General features: G+C 48.0%; 1 protein-coding gene across 1 annotated transcript in view; it reads right to left on the bottom strand.

Moving 5' to 3' along the window:
• VPS26A (VPS26, retromer complex component A) overlaps positions 1 to 16,787 on the bottom strand; it is a 65,553-nt gene extending 48,766 nt beyond the window's left edge. Inside the window, exon 1 of the mRNA XM_038743943.1 lies at positions 16,685 to 16,787. Coding sequence (XP_038599871.1) covers positions 16,685 to 16,687 — 3 coding nt within the window. The 5' untranslated portion in view covers positions 16,688 to 16,787. The remainder of the gene's footprint in view (positions 1 to 16,684) is intronic.
• Between the last annotated feature and the right edge of the window lie 1,108 nt (positions 16,788 to 17,895).

Below are 17,895 nucleotides of genomic sequence, written 5' to 3'. Positions count from 1 at the left end.
GGGCTCTTTCCACTGAGCCACGCTGCTTCTCAAATAAGCAGTAAATAAATCTGTACGTTCATTCATTCATTCATTCATTCAATCGTTTTATTGCTCACGGCGACGAGTTATTCCATCAATCCATCAGTGGTATTCGTTAAGCGCTTACTATGTGCCAAGCACTGTTTTAAGCACTGGGGTAGATAACAAGGTAATCACTACACCAGGCTGCTTCGAGTACCTTTTTGGACATTCTGTCTCTAGAGTTGCATTGATTTGTCTCTAGACTGCTAGACTTCCCCCTGTAGACTGTGAGCCCACTGTTGGGTAGGGACTGTCTCTATATGTTGCCAACTTGTACTTCCCAAGCACTTAGTACAGTGCTCTGCACACAGTAAGTGCTCAATAAATACGATTGATTCATTGATTGTCTGCTGTGTGGCCTTGGGCCACTTCACATCTCTGTGCCTAAATTACCTCCTCTGTAAAATGGGGATTGAAACTGTGAGCTGTCCGCGTTTTGTTGTTCGTCTCCCCCTTCTAGACTGTGAGTCCGCTGTTGGGTAGGGACCATCTCTATAATAATAATAATAATGATAATAATAATAATAATAACAGCATTTGTTAAGCGCTTACTATGTGCAAAGCACTGTTCTAAGCGCTGGGGAGGATACAAGGTGATCAGGTTGGTCCCACTTGGCGCTCACAGTCTTAATCTCCATTTTCCAGATGAGGAACTGAGGCCCAGAGAAGTGAAGTGACCTGCCCAAAGTCACCCAGCTGACAATTGGCGGAGCTGGGATTTGAACCCATGACCCCTGAATCCAAAGACCAGGCTCTTTGCACTGAGCCAAGCTGCTTCTCTATTCTATTTATTTTATTCGGTTTATATGTTTTGTTTTGTTGTCTGTCTCCCCCTTCTAGACTGTGAGCCCGCTGTCGGGTAGGGACCGTCTCTAGATGTTGCCGACTTGTCCTTCCCAAGCGCTTGGTACAGTGCCCTGCACGCAGTAAGCGCTCAATAAATACGACTGTGAATGAATGAAAGGTATTGAATTCCCCTCGTGAAACTGAGGAAACAGGCCCAGAGAAGATGCCTAAGGTGTCGCACCCAAGTGACACATCTTGCTGACACATCCAAGCCGTGACCAAAACCTGCCGGTCTCAGCTCCACAACATTGCCAAGATCCGCCCTTTCCTCTCCATCCAAACCGCTACCCTGCTCGTTCAAGCTCTCATCCTATCCCGTCTGGACTACTGCATCAGCCTCCTCTTGGATCCCCCATCCTCGTGTCTCTCCCCACTTCAGTCCATACTTCATGCTGCTGCCCAGATTATCTTTGTCCAGAAGCGCTCTGGACATATCACTCCCCTCCTCAAAAATCTCCAGTGGCTGCCTGTCAACCTACAAATCAAGCAAGAACTCCTCACCCTGGGCTTCCAGGCTGTCCATCCCCTGGCCCCCTCCTACCTCAGCTCCCTTCTCTCCTTGTCCAGCCCAGCCCGCACCCTCCGCTCCTCTGCCGCCGCTAACCTCCTCACCGTTAGGCCTCGTTCCCGCCTGTCCCGCCATCGACCCCCGGCCCACGTCCTCCCCCGGGCCTGGAATGCCCTGCTCCCTCTGCCCCTCCGCCAAGCTCGCTCTCTTCCTCCCTTCAAGGCCCTACTGAGAGCTCACCTCCTCCAGGCGGCCTTCCCACACTGAGCCCCTTCCTTCCTCTCCCCCTCGTCCCCCTCTCCATTCCCCCCATCTTACCTCCTTCCTTTCCCCACAGCACCTGTATATATGTATATATGTTTGTACATATTTCTTACTCTATTTCACTTGTACATATCTATTCTATTTTATTTTGTTAGTATGCTTGGTTTTGTTCTCTGTCTCCCCCTTTTAGACTGTGAGCCCACTGTTGGGTAGGGACCGTCTCTCTATGTTGCCAACTTGGACTTCCCAAGCACTTAGTACAGTGCTCTGCACACAGTAAGCACTCAATAAATAAGATTGATGATGATGATGATGATGACGAGCGGCAGAGCGGCTATTAGAGTGCACATCCTCCGACTCCCAGCCGGAGCTCTTTCTATCAGCACGCTGCTTCCCCAAATGGGGAAGACATTGACAACTTCCATTTTAGGACGTCAGGCTGGTGGCGGGGACGCAGCCCAACCACCCCACAGGGTGGAAAATCACTTCTGCCACCTGACACTATATGCAGAACCCAATTCTGCCATTACTACTGTTAACAGTTGCAAGGAACCCCTCCTTCAATCAATCAATCAATCGTATTTATTGAGCACTTACTGTGTGCAGAGCACTGTACTAAGCGCTTCCTTCCTCTCCCCCTCCTCCCCCCCTTACGTCCTTCCCTTCCCCACAGCACCTGTATATATGTATAGATGTTTGTACGGATTTATTATTCTATTTATTTTACTTGTACATATCTATTCTATTTATTTTATTTTGTTAATGCGTACTTCTACATATCTATTCATTTTATTTCATTAATATGTTTGGTTTGGTTCTCCGTCTCCCCCTTCTAGACTGTGAGCCCACTGTTGGGTAGGGACCGTCTCTATATGTTGCCAACTTGGACTTTTCCAAGCGCTTAGTACAGTGCTCTGCACACAGTAAGCGCTCAATAAATACGATTGATTGATTGATTATTGCGGCGGGAGCCAGGGTTAGCGTGTTTGTTAAGGGCTTACTGTGTCAGTCGGTCGATCCTATTTATTGAGCGCTTACTGCCCTAAGCACTGAGAAGCAGCGTGGCTCAGTGGAAAGAGCACGGGCTTGGGGGCCAGTGGTCATTCATTCATTCATTCATTCAATCGTATTTATTGAGCGCTTACTGCGTGCAGACCACCGTACTAAGCGCTTGGGAAGTCCAAGTTGGCAACATATAGAGATGGTCCCTACCCAACAGTGGGCTCACAGTCTAGAAGGTCATGGGTTCTAATCCCAGCTCCGCCACTCACCAGGTGTGAGACTTTGAGCAAGTCATTTCACTTCTCTGGGCCTCAGTTCCCTCATCTGCAAAATGGGGATGAAGACTGTGAGCCCCCCGTGGGACAACCTGATCACCTTGTAACCCCCCCAGCGCTTAGAACAGTGCTTCGCACATAGTAAGCGCTTAACAAATGCCATCATTATTATTCTTATTACTATACAAAAGAAACATTCCCTGACCACCAAGCACTGTTCTAAGCTGTGGGATAGACACTTCCTTTTCCCCTCATTCATTCAATCGTATTTATTGAGCGCTTACTGTTGCAGCGCACTGTACTAAGCGCTTGGGAAGTACAAGTTGGCAACATAGAGAGACGGTCCCTACCCAACAGTGGGCTCACAGTCCCCCTCCCCATCCCCCCTACCTTACCTCCTTCCCCTCCCCACAGCACCTGTATATATGTCTGTACATATTTATTACTCTATTTATTGTACTTGTACATATTTATTCTATTTATTTTATTTTGTTAATCTGCTTTGTTTTGTTGTCTGTCTCCCCCTCCTAGACTGTGAGCCCGCTATTGGGTAGCGCCCGTCTCTCCATGCTGCCGACTTGTACTTCCCAAGCGCTTCGTACAGTGCTCTGCTCACAGGAAGCGCTCAATAAATCAATCAATCAATCGATCAATCATATTTATTGAGCGCTTACTATGTGCAGAGCACTGTACTAAGCGCTTGGGAAGTACAAATTGGCAACATATAGAGACGGTCCCTACCCAACAGTGGGCTCACAGTCTAGGAGGGGGAGACAGAGGACAAAACCAAACATACTAACAAAATAAAATAAATAGAATAGACATGTACAAGTAAAATAATGTGACTGAATGAATGAATACAAGTTAATCAGGTTGCACAAAGCGCTCACAGTCTTCAGAAGGAGGGAGAACAGGAACTGAATCCCCATTTTACAGATGAAGAAACAGGCCCCGAGCAGTTAACGATTTGCCCAACGTCCCCCGGCAGACAAGTGATGGATCCGGCAAAAGGGACCCAGTTCCCCGGCCCGTGCCCCCTCCACTAGGCCGCAATGCTTCTCATCTGTTAAGCGCTTACTATGTGCCAAGCACTGTACTTCCCAAGCGCTTAGTACAGTGCTCTGCACATAGTAAGCGCTCAATAAATACGATTGATGATGATGATGATGATGATGTACTGAGGACTGGGGGGAGAGGGACCATCAGGTCAGACAAACTGTCCCCACATGGGGCTCAGAACTTAAGCGGGGGGTCGGGGGGGGGGGAGTAAGATTCAATCCCCCTTTTCAGATGGGGAAACTGAGGTCTGGAGAAGTAAAGTGACCTGCCCAAGGTCCCACAGCAGGCGGAGATGGGATGAGAAGCTAGGTCCTCTAACTCCCAGGCCTGTGCTCTTTCCACTGGGCCACGCTGAATAATTGAATAATAAATGAATGACAAATTGAATAATAATAATAATAAATAATAGTAATTGAATAATAAATGTTCAATTACTAGTTAAATGGGGCACCGCAAAGTTTAAAGTTCCTGTCTCACCCACTCAATCAATCAATTGTATTTATTGAGCGCTTACTGTGTGCAGAGCACTGTACTAAGAGCTTGGGAAGTACAAGTTGGCAACATCTAGAGACGGTCCCTACCCAACAGCGGGCTCACAGTCTAGAAGGGAGAGACAGAGAACAAAACCAAACATATTAACAAAATAAAATAAATAGAATAGATATGTACAAGTAAAATAGAGTAATAAATATGTACAAACATATATACATATATACAGGTGATATACATACATAATCAATCACACTGCCTCCCCGGGGGGTAAAAGCCGCAACCACCCAGGCCCAGAGAAGTGAAGCGACTTGCCCAAAGTCACACAGCTGACAGTTGGAGGGGCTGGGATTTGAACCCGTGACCTCTGACTCCAGAGCCCGGGCTCTTTCCACTGAGCCACGCTGCTTCTCTAGGACCCTGAAGCATTTACACGGCAAAAATTTGAATAATAAATGTTCAATTACTCGTTAAACAGGGCACCACAAAGTTTAAATTTCCTGTCTCACCCACTCAATCACACTGCCTCCCCTGGGGTAAAAACCACAACCACTGAGGCCCAGAGAAGTGAAGCGACTTGCCCAAAGTCACACAGCTGACAGTTGGAGGAGCTGGGATTTGAACCCGTGACCTCTGACTCCAAAGCCCGGGCTCTTTCCACTGAGCCACGCTGCTTCTCTAGGACCCTGGAGCATTTACACAGCAAAAATTTGAATAATAAATGTTCAATTACTCATTAAATGAGGCACCACAAAGTTTAAAGTTCCTGTCTCACCCACTCAATCAATCACACTACCTCCCAGGGGGGAAAAGCCACAACCACCCAGGCCCAGAGAAGTGAAGCGACTTGCCCAAAGTCACACAGCTGACAGTTGGAGGGGCTGGGATTTGAACCCGTGACCTCTGACTCCAGAGCCCGGGCTCTTTCCACTGAGCCACGCTGCTTCTCTAGGACCCTGAAGCATTTACACGGCAAAAATTTGAATAATAAATGTTCAATTACTCGTTAAACGGGGCACCACAAAGTTTAAATTTCCTGTCTCACCCACTCAATCACACTGCCTCCCCCGGGGTAAAAGCCACAACCACCGAGGCCCAGAGAAGTGAAGCGACTTGCCCAAAGTCACACAGCTGAATTGGAGGAGCTGGGATTTGAACCCATGACCTCTGACTCCAGAGCCCGGGCTCTTTCCACTGGGCCACGCTGCTACTCTATGACCCTGAAGCATTTACACAGCAAAAATTTGAATAATAAATGTTCAATTACTAGTTAAATGGGGCATCACAAGGTTTAAAGTTCCTGTCTCACCCGCTCAATCAATCAATCACACTGCCTCCCCGGGGGGTAAAAGCCACAACCACCGAGGCCCAGAGAAGTGAAGCGACTTGCCCAAAGTCACACAGCTGAATTGGAGGAGCTGGGATTTGAACCCATGACCTCTGACTCCAGAGCCCGGGCTCTTTCCACTGAGCCACGCTGCTTCTCTAGGACCCTGGCGCATTTACACGGCAAAAATTTGAATAATAAATGTTCAATTACTCGTTAAATGGGGAACCACAAAGTTTAAAGTTCCTGTCTCACCCACTCAATCAATCACACTACCTCCCAGGGGGGAAAAGCCACAACCACCGAGGCCCAGAGAAGTGAAGCGACTTGCCCAAAGTCACACAGCTGACAACTGGAGCCGGGATTTGAACCCATGACCTCTGACTCCAAAGCCCGGGTTCTTTCCAATCAATCAATCAATCGTATTTATTGAGCGCTTACTGTGTGCAGAGCACTGTACTAAGCGCTTGGGAAGTCCAAGTTGGCAACATAGAGAGACGGTCCCTACCCAACAGTGGGCTCACAGTCTAGAAGATAAAGATGGCATTTATTAAGAGCTTACTATGTGCAAAGCACTGTTCTAAGCGCTGGGGAGGTTACAAGGTGATCAGGTTGTCCCACAGGGGGGATCACAGTCTTAATCCCCATTTTCCAGATGAGGTAACTGAGGCCCAGAGAAGTGAAGCGACTTGCCCAAAGTCACACAGCTGACAGTTGGAGGGGCTGGGATTTGAACCCGTGACCTCTGACTCCAAAGCCCGGGCTCTTTCCACTGAGCCACGCTGCTTCTCTAGGACCCTGAAGCATTTACGCGGCAAAAATGTGAATAATAAACGTTCACATTCATTCATTCAATCGTATTTACTGAGCGCTTACTGTGTGCAGAGCACTGGACTAAGCGCTTGCATTCATTCAATCGTATTTATTGAGCGCTTACTGTGTGTACTGTACTAAGCGCTTGGGAAGGACAAGTCGGCAACATAGAGAGACGGTCCCTACCCAGCAGCGGGCTCACAGTCTAGAAGGGGGAGACAGACGACAAAACGAAACATATTCACAAAATCAAATAAATAGAATAAATGTGTACCAATAAAATAAATAAATGAATGTTAAATGGGGACCTCTGTCTGGGCCATCGCTGCCTTAGGCAGAGGGAGTCGACGACAGGCAGTACCCCCTTCCCCAGGGCCCCCCAACAATCTGGCAACAGCTCAGAGACCTCCCCCGGAAAGAGCCCGGGCTTTGGAGTCAGAGGTCATGGGTTCGAATCCCGGCTCCCCCACATGTCTGCTGTGTGACCTTGGGCAAGTCACTTCTCGGAGCCTCAGTTCCCTCATCTGTAGAATGGGGATGAAGACTGTGAGCCCCCCGTGGGACAACCTGATCACCTTGTATCCCCCCCGCAGCGCTTAGAACAGTGCTTTGCACATAGTAAGCGCTTAACAAATGCCATCATCATCAGAAGCTTCCCTGCTACGCTAGAGAAAACGCCCATTTCTCAGGTAGATCAAAGAAAAATGAACCCTCACTTCCCCTTTTTAATAATAATAATAATAATAATGATGGTGTTTGTTACGTGCTTACTATGCGCAAAGCACTGCTCTAAGCGCTGAGGGGGATACAAGGTGATCAGGTTGTCCCACGGGGGTCTTAGTCCCCATTTTACAGATGAGGGAACTGAGGCGTAGAGAAGTGAAGTGACTGGCCCAAGGTCACACAGCAGATACGTGGCGGGGCCGGGACTCGAACCCATGACCTCTGACTCCAAAGCCCGGGCTCTTTCCACTGAGCCACGCTGCTTCTCCACAGAGGAGCGGGAAGTGATGGGATAAATTATAGGAAGAAAGTACAAGGGACAGAGTAGAGGGGGAAAAAAAGAAAATACTGCATTTTCAACCCAGGCGTGGGGTAGAATTTCTATTGTGCGATAAAGCCCACCATGGGCTAGATCATCATCATCAATCGTATTTATTGAGCGCTTACTATGTGCAGAGCACTGTACTAAGCGCTTGGGAAGTACAAATTGGCAACATATAGAGACAGTCCCTACCCAACAGTGGGCTCACAGTCTAAAGATGAAGTCTCACCCATCCTGCAGGCTCCAAGGAAAATGTCAAGCGCTGGGGATGCACATCATTAACAAAATAGATAGTACAGTAAATATGTACAAGTACAATAAATAGAGGAATAAATCTGTACAAATATATACGAGTGTGATAGTACAGTAAATATGTACAAGTAAAATAAATAGAGGAATAAATCTGTACAAATATAAACGAGTGTTGTAGGGAAGGAGGTAGGGCAGGGGGATGGGGAGAGGAAAAAGGGGGCTCAGTGTGGGAATCAATCAATCAATAAATCAATCGTATTTATTGAGCGCTTACTATGTGCAGAGCACTGTACTAAGCGCTTGGGAAGTACAAATTGGCAACACATAGAGACAGTCCCTACCCAACAGTGGGCTCACAGTCTAAAAGGGGGAGACAGAGAACAGAACCAAACATACCAACAGAATAAAATAAATAGGATAGAAATGTACAAGTAAAATAAATAAATAAATAAATAAGGAGGGCTGTGAGCCCACTGTTGGGTAGGGACCGTCTCTATATATTGCCAACTTGTACTTCCCAAGCGCTTAGTACAGTGCTCTGCACACAGTAAGCGCTCAATAAGTACGATTGAATGAATGAATGAAAGGAAAAAGGCTAGCGTGGCGGATGTGCAGAGGGAGGGCATTCCAGGCCAGGGGTCGACGGCCAATTGACTAATCAATGCTATTTACTGAACGTGCCCTGAAGAAGAAGAAGAATCATAATAATCATGGCATTTATTAAGCGCTTACAATGTGCAAAGCACTGTTTTTTTCAGTGAGTGTTTGGGAGGGTCCAACATTAGTAGGGTATTTATCACCCATGAGCGAGACCTGGTCCCTGCCCTTGAGGAGCAGACAAAAATTACTTACGATGCAGAAAACAACATCATTATTATCCAGAAAGCAGGATGAAGAATAAGGACAGAGCAGGGAAATCGTGCCAATACATCAGGCTGCCCAAATGACGGCGTTCACACGCACGAATATACAAATAAAGATACCTATGTACATAGGTGTTGAGCGTCTACATGCTACAGGTGGGGGTTGGGTTGGAGTCACTAGGATGTGGTACATTTATTGGGACTTCTCTTTTTCATTCATTCGTTCACAATCGTATTTACTGAGCGCTGACTGTGCGCGGAGCACTGTACTAAGCGCTTGGGAAGTACAGGTTGGCAACATTTAGAGGCGGTCCCTACCCAACGGCGGGCTCACAGCCTAGAAGGGGGAGACGGACAACAAAACATATTTGTTTCTCCCGCCTCGTGAGCTCTGGGGCCGTCCACTCAACCGCCCTCCAGTCCCCTCAGCAGCATCATCAATCGCATTTATTGAGCACTTACTATGTGCAGAGCACTGTACTGAGCGCTTGACCAGGGTAACCTCCAGAGATGAGGGGGTGGAGAAAGAGGAGGGTTGTTAAATCCCGTAGGGCTGCTATGCCACTTCCCGGCCCAGAATCAATCAATCAATCGTAGTTATTGAGCGCTTACTGTGTGCAGAGCACTGTACTAAGCGCTTGGGAAGGACAAGCTGGCAACATCTAGAGACGGCCCCTACCCAACAGTGGGCTCACAGTCTAGAAAGTGGGCTCACAGTCCAGAACCATCAGTCACCACCGTCAATCAATCAATCGTATTTATTGAGCGCTTACTGCGTGCAGAGCACTGTACTAAGCGCTTGGGAAGTACAAGTCGGCAACATCTAGAGACGGTCCCTACCCAACAGTGGGCTCACAGTCTAGAAAGTGGGCACACAGTCCAGAACCATCAGTCACCACCATCAATCGATCAATCGTATTTATTGAGCGCCTACTGTGTGCAGAGCACTGTACTAAGTGCTTGGGAAGTACAAGCTGGCAACATATAGAGGCGGGCCCTACCCAACAGTGGGCTCACAGTCTAGAAAGTGGGCACACAGTCCAGAACCATCAGTCACCACCATCAATCGATCAATCGTATTTATTGAGCGCCTACTGTGTGCAGAGCACTGTACTAAGTGCTTGGGAAGTACAAGTCGGCAACACATAGAGACAGTCCCTACCCAACAGTGGGCTCACAGTCTAGAAACGCGTTGCCCAGGGTCACAAGCAGACGAGCTGCAGAGCTGAGGTAACTGAGGTACAAGGAAGTGACCTGCGTCAGCTGTGTGACTTTGGGCCAGTCGCTTCACTTCTCTGGGCCTCATCTGTAAAACGGGGATGAAGACTGTGAGCCCCCCGGGGGACAACCCGATCACCCTGTAACCTCCCCAGCGCTTAGAACAGTGCTGTGCACATAGTAAGCGCTTAATAAATGCCATCATTATTATTATTATTCTCTGTGCCTCATCTGTAAAATGGAGATTAAGACTGCGTGCCCCCCGCGGAACAACCTGATCACCTTGTAATCTCCCCAGCGCTTAGAACAGTGCTTTGCACATAGTAAGCACTTAATAAATGCCATTATTATTATTATTATTCTCTGTGCCTCATCCGTAAAATGGGGATTAAGACTGCGAGCCCCCCGTGGGACAACCTGATCACCTTGTAACCTCCCCAGCGCTTAGAACAGTGCTCTGCACACAGTAAGTGCTTAATAAATGACATCATTATAATTATCATTATTATTCTCTGTGCCTCATCTGTAAAATGGGGATTAAGACTGCAAGCCCCCGTGGGACAACCTGATCACCTTGTAACCTCCCCAGCGCTTAGAACAGTGCTTTGCACATAGTAAGCGCTTAATAAATTCCATTATTATTATTATTATTCTCTGTGCCTCTTCCGTAAAATGGGGATTAAGACTGCGAGCCCCCCGTGGGACAACCCGATCACCCTGTAACCTCCCCAGCACTTAGAACAGTGCTGTGCACATAGTAAGCGCTTAATAAATGCCATCATTATGATTATTATTATTCTCTGTGCCTCATCTGTAAAATGGGGATTAAGACTGCAAGCCCCCCGTGGGACAACCCAATCACCTTGTAACCTCCCCAGCGCTTAGAACAGTGCTTTGCACATAGTAAGCGCTTAATAAACGCCATCATTATTATTATTCTCTGTGCCTCATCCGTAAAATGGGGATTAAGACTGTGAGCCCCCCCGGGGACAACCTGATCACCTTGTAACCTCCCCAGTGCTTAGAACAGTGCTTTGCACATAGTAAGTGCTTAATAAATGATATTATTATTATTATTATTATTATTATTATTATTATTATTATTATTATTATTATTATTATAGCCCAGACCCATGCTCTATCCACTAAGCCACGCTGCTTCTCCGGTTGTCGCTGTGACTTCTTCAGTGCCACTGAGCCCACCAAATTTTAACATATAAGTTTTTAGGAACTTTAAAACATAGTGCTTTTCAGTGTCACTTTGAAATAGAAAAGGCCCTTTAATTTTATTCAAAGCTACAGTTCCTATATTTGTATCTTTTAAAATGATTAGAAGGGGTGATAGAGCTATGAGAAAACAAAAAAAATCCAGTATTCTATTAAGAAACAAGGAAAACCCCAACTATAAGAAGGCAAAAAGGCACAATTTTTTTAACAGAAGTGAAAGATGTCACCTTAGTTTTTAAGGCAATTATTAATAACAATAATTACTGTATTTTTTAAGTGCTTACTATGTGCCAAGCACTGTTCTAGGCACTGCGGGAGATACATCATCATCAATCGTATTTGAGCGCTTAGTATGTGCAGAGCACTGTACTAAGCGCTTACAAGGTAATCGGGTTGTCCCACGTGGGGCTCACAGTCTTTATCCCCATTTTACTCCCGGCTCTGTTACTTGTCAGCTGTGTGACCTTGGACAAGTCACTTACATAATGGTATTTATTAAGCGCTTACTATGTGCCAAGCACTGAGCGCTGGGGAGGTTACAAGGTGAGCAGGTTGTCCCACGGGGGGCTCCCAGTTATCCCCATTTTACAGATGAGGGAACTGGGGCGCAGAGAAGTGAAGTGACTTGAAGTGAGTCACACAGCTGACAACTGGCAGAGCCGGGATTTGAACCCATGACCTCTGACTCCAAAGCCCGGGCTCTTTCCACCGAGCCACGCCGCTTCTCTAAGTCACTTCTCTGTGCCTCAGTTTCCTCAGCTGTAAAATGGGAATTAAGACTGGGAGCCCCATCCGGGGCAACCTAATATCCTCGTATCCCCCCAGCACTTAGAACAGTGCTCAGCACATAGCAAGTGCTTAACAAATACCACCATTATTATTATTTAAGTGGCTCGCCTTAGGTCAGACAGCAGATAAGTGACGGAGTCAGGATTAGAACCCACGACCTCTGACTCCAAAGCCCGGGCTCTTTCCACTGAGCCACGCCGCTTCTCTAAGTCACTTCTCTGTGCCTCAGTTCCCTCAGCTGTAAAATGGGGATTAAGACTGGGAGCCCCATCCGGGACAACCTAATATCCTTGTATCCCCCCAGCACTTAGAACAGTGCTCAGCACATAGCAAGTGCTTAACAAATACCACCATTATTATTATTTAAGTGGCTCATTATTTATTATTTATTTATTATTTATTTATTATTTTTATTTTATTTTATTTTTATTATTTTTTATTTTATTATTATTTATTATTGTTTATTATTTAAGTGACGGGATTAGAACCCACAACCTCTGACGCCCAAGCCCGGGCTCTTTCCACTAAGCCAGGCTGCTTCTCCACGGCAGTTATTACAGCAGTTATAATGCTGACTGAAGAGGATATTTTGTCAGAAACTATTTTCACGCACACCCAGCATGACCTTTGATCAATCAGTCAATCAATCAATCGTATTTATTGAGCGCTTCCTGTGCGCAGGGCACTGTACTGAGCGCTTGGGAAGTACAAGTCGGCAACACATAGAGACGGTCCCTTACCCAACAGCGGGCTCACAGGCTAGAAGAAAATACGATTGATTATTTGATTGGTTGATCAACAGGCTACTAAAACCATCATCATCATCATCAATCGTATTTATTGAGCGCTTACTATGTGCAGAGCACTGGACTAAGCGCTTGGGAAGTACAAATTGGCAACACACAGAGACAGTCCCTACCCAACAGTGGGCTCACAGTCTAAAAGGGGGAGAAGGAGAACAAAACCAAACGTACTAACAAAATAAAATAAATAGAATAGATATGTACAAATAAAATAAATAAATAGAGTAAAAAATATGTACAAACCAACGCATTAAACCCACAGCCCTCACCCAAATATCAAGACGACCCGTTTCCATCTTGAATCTCTAGACCCTCTGGGGCGAAGCAGCTCTTGGACTCAAGACTTTGGCGTTCGTTCATTCGATCGCATTTATTGAGGACTCACTGGGTGCAAAGCACTGTACTAAGCGCTCGGGAGAGTACAACATAACAACAGACGCATTCCCTGCCCATAACGAGCTCAGGGTCTACAGGGGGGAGACAGACATTAATATAGATAAACAAATAAATTATGGCTATGCACAGATGGATACGTATGTGCTGTGGGGATGGGAGGGAGGATGAATTCATTCATAAATATGTACAAATAAAATGAATAAAGAGTAATAAATAGGTACAAACATATATACATTCATTCATTTCATTCAATCGTATTTATTGAGCGCTTACTGTGTGCAGAGCACTGGACTAAGCGCTTGGGAAGTACAAGTTGGCAACATATAGAGACGGGCCCTACCCAACAATGGGCTCACAGTCTAGAAGGGGGAGATTAACTACTATATCTGTAGTTAATTGGGAAGCAGCGTGGCTCAGTAGAAGGAGCACAGGCTTTGGAGTCAATCAATCAATCAATCGTATTTATTGAGCGCTTACTGTGTGCAGAGCACTGGACTAAGCGCTTGGGAAGTACAAGTTGGCAACATATAGAGACAGTCCCGACCCAACAGCGGGCTCACAGTCTAAAAGGGGGAGACAGAGAACAAAACCAAACGTACTAACAAAATAAAATAAATAGAATAGATATGTACAGGTAAAATAGAGTAATAAATCTGTACAAACATATATACATATATACAGGTGCTGTGGGGAAGGGAAGGAGGTAAGATGGGGGGATGGAGAGGGGGATGAGGGGGAGAGGAAGGAAGGGGCTAACGAGCTCACACAGACATAGAGACATGTTTGTACATATTTATTACTCTATTTTACCTGTACATATCTATTGTCATGGGTTCAAATCCCAGCTCTGCCAATTAATAATAATAATAATGGCATTTAAGCGCTTACTATGTGCAAAGCACTGTTCTAAGCGCTGGGGAGGTTACAAGGTGATCAGGCTGTCCCACGGGGGGCTCACAGTCTTAATCCCCATTTTACAGATGAGGGAACTGAGACCCAGAGAAGTGAAGTGACTTGCCCAGGGTCACACGGCTGACAGAGAAGCAGCGTGGCTCAGTGGAAAGAGCCCGGGCTTTGGAGTCAGAGGTCAGGGGTTTAAATCCCGGCTCCTCCAATTGTCAGCTGGGTGACTTTGGGCAAGTCATTTCACTTCTCTGGGCCTCAGTTCCCTCATCTGTAAAATGGGGATGAAGGCTGTGAGCCCCCCGTGTACTTCCCAATCGCTCTGCACACAGTAAGCGCTCAATAAATACCACTGAGTGAATGAATGAGGTTGTCCCACGGGGGGCTCACAGTCTTCATCCCCATTTTACAGATGAGGGAACCCAAAGTCACACAGCTGACATTCACTCATTCATATTGATTGAGCGCTTACTGTGTGCAGAGCACTGGACTAAGCGCTTGGGAAGTCCAAGTTGGCAACATCTAGAGACGGTTCCTACCCGACAGCGGGCTCACAGTCTAGAAGGGGGAGACAGAGAACAAAACCAAACATATTAACAAAATAAAATACGTAGAATAAATACGTACAAATAGAATAAATAGAGTAATAAATCTGTACAAACATGTATACAGCTGCTCTGGGGAGGGGAAGGAGGTAGGGTGGGGGGGATGGGGAGGAGGAAAGGAAGGAGGGGGCTCAGTCTGGGAAGGCCTCCTGGAGGAGGTGAGCTCTCAGTGGGGCTTTATTGAGCGCTTACTGTGTGCAGAGCACTGTACTAAGCGCTTGGGAAGTCCAAGTTGGGAACACATTCATTCATTCAATCGTATTTATTGGGCACTTACTGTATGCGGAGCACCGTACTAAGCGCTTGGGAAGTACAAGTCGGCAACATTTAGAGACGGTCCCTACCCAACAGCGGGCTCACAGGCTAGAAGGGGGAGACAGACGACAAAATAACACGTATTAGCAAAATAAAATAAGTAGAATAAATATGTACAAGTAGAATAAATAGAGTGATAAATCTGTACAAACGTATATACAGGTGGTGTGGAGGGGGAAGAGGGGGAGAGGAAGGAGAGGGCTCAGTCTGAGAAGGCCTACTGGAGGAGGTGAGCTCTCAGTGGGGCTTTATTGAGCTCTTACTGTGTGCAGAGCACTGTACTAAGCGCTTGGGAAGTCCACGTTGGGAACACATTCATTCATTCATTCCATCTTATTTATTGAGTGCTGACTGTGTGCTGAGCACTGTACTAAGCGCTTGGGAAGTACAAGTTGGCGACAGATAGAGACAGTCCCTACCCAACGGCGGGCTCACAGGCTAGAAGGGGGAGACAGACGACAAAATAACACGCATTAGCAAAATAAAATAAGTAGAATAAATATGTACAAGTAGAAATAAAATACTTAGAATAGTAAATACGTCGAAGTAAAATAAACAGAGTGATAAATCAGTACCAACATCTATCCAGGTGGTGTGGGGAGGGGAAGGAGGTAGGACGGGGTAGAGGGGGGATGGAGAGGGGGAAGGAGGGGGTCAGTGTGGGAAGGCCTCCTGGAGGAGGTGAGCTCTCAGTAGGGCTTTATTGAGCGCTTACTGTGTGCAGAGCACTGTACTAAGCGCTTGGGAAGTCCAAGTTGGCAACATCTAGAGACGGTCCCTACCCAACAGCGGGCTCACAGGCTGGTAGGGGGAGACAGACGACAGAAAAAAACCGTATTAACAAAATAAATACCTAGAATAGTAAATATATCCAAGTAGAATAAACAAGTGGAGTGATAAATCAGTCCCCTTGTAATCTCCCCAGCGCTTAGAACAGTGCTTTGCACATAGTAAGCGCTCAATAAATACGACTGAATGAATACCAACATCTCTGCAGGTGGTGTGGGGAGGAGGAGGTGGTAGAGCGGGGGGGGGGGGGGGGGGGGGTGTTCAATCAATCAATCATATTTATTGAGCGCTTACTGTGTGCACAGCACTGTACTAAGCGCTTGGGAAGTATAAATTGGCAACATATAGAGACGGTCCCTACCCAACAGTGGGCTCACAGTCTAGAAGGGGGAGACAGACAACAAAACCAGACTAACAAAGTAAAATAAAAAGTATAATCAATCAATCATATTTATTGAGCGCTTACTGTGTGCAGAGCACTGGACTAAGCGCTTGGGAAGTATAAATTGGCAACATCTAGAGACAGTCCCTACCCAACAGTGGGCTCACAGTCTAAAAGGGGGGGGACGGAGAACAAAACCAAACATACTAACAAAATAAAATAAATAGAATAGACATGTACAAGTAAAATAAATAGAGTAATAAATCTGTACAAACATATATCCATATATACAGGTGCTGTGGGGAAGGGAAGGAGGTAAGATGGGGGGATGGGGAGGGTGAGGAGGGGGAGAGTGTGGGCAGGCCTCGTCAGGGCAGGCCTCCTCCGGGAAGCCCTCCGGCCTGCCGTTGGTCTCGCGCTCCCTGCCCGCGCACGCGCGCGCCCCCCTCACCATGGCGCCCCTCCGTGTCCCGTCCTGCCGCCGCCAGCCTCCGCGCGCGCCTCCGCCGCCGCCGTCATGTGACCCGCGCGCGCCCTCCGCACGTGACCCCGCCCACGGGGGGCGGGCACGGGGGGGAACGCGCATGCGCGCGCCCTCCGCACGTGACCCTGCCCACGGGGGCGGGCGCCGGGGGAAACCCGCATGCGCGCGCCCTCCGCACGTGACCCCGCCCACGGGGGCGGGCACGGGGGGGACGCGCATGCGCGCGTGGTGATTCGCCCTCCCCCCAGCGGGCGGGGAACAGACATCAGCAGCGCCGGAAGGGGCGGGGCTTCGCCTTCGGCCTCCCCACAGGGGGCGGGGCCCAGACGCCAGTATGGCCGAAAGGGGCGGGGCTTAGGGTTCGGACTCTCCCAGGGGGCGGGGCCCAGACGCCAGTGTGGCCGGAAGGGGCGGGGCTTAGGCTTCGCCCTCCCCCCAGGGGGAGGGGCCCAGACAGCAGTATGGTCGAAAGGGGCTGGATTTAGGATTCGCCTTCCCGGGGCCCAGACGCCAGTATGGCCGGAAGGGGCGGGGCTTAGGGATCGCCCCCCTCAGGGGGCGGGGCCCAGGCAACAGTACGGCCGGAAGGGGCGGGGCTTCTGGTTCGGCCTCCCCCCACGGGGGTGCGGGGCCCAGACAGCAGTATGGTCGAAAGGGGCGGGGCTTAGGATTCGCCTTCCCGGGGCCCAGACGCCAGTACGGCCGGAAGGGGCGGGGCTTAGGGTTCGGCATCCCTTCCAGGGGGCGGGGCCGTGCCGCGCCCTCCCCGAAGGGGCGGGGCTTATGGCTCTGTCAATCAATCGTATTTATTGAGCGCTTACTGGGTGCAGAGCACTGGACTAAGCGCTTGGGAAGTCCAAGTTGGCAACATCTAGAGACGGTCCCTACCCAACATTGGGCTCACAGTCTAGAAGGGGGAGACAGAGAACAAAACCAAACATACTAACAAAATAAAATAAATAGACCAGATATGTACAGGATAAATAAATAAATAGAGTAATAGATATATACAGGTGCTGTGGGGAACGGAAGGAGGTAAGATGGGGGGATGGAGAGGGGGACGAAGGGGAGAGGAAGGAAGGGGCTCAGTCTGGGAAGGCCTCCTGGAGGAGGTGAGCTCTCAGTAGGGGGCGGGGCCATACCTCGTCCTCCCCGAAGGGGGCGTGGCTTCCTGCATC

Source organism: Tachyglossus aculeatus, chromosome 3 (genome assembly GCF_015852505.1).
Source record: "Tachyglossus aculeatus isolate mTacAcu1 chromosome 3, mTacAcu1.pri, whole genome shotgun sequence".
Lineage (NCBI taxonomy): Eukaryota > Metazoa > Chordata > Mammalia > Monotremata > Tachyglossidae > Tachyglossus > Tachyglossus aculeatus.
Note: the sequence above shows the minus strand (reverse complement) of the source record. Positions and strands in the feature narration are given on the sequence as shown.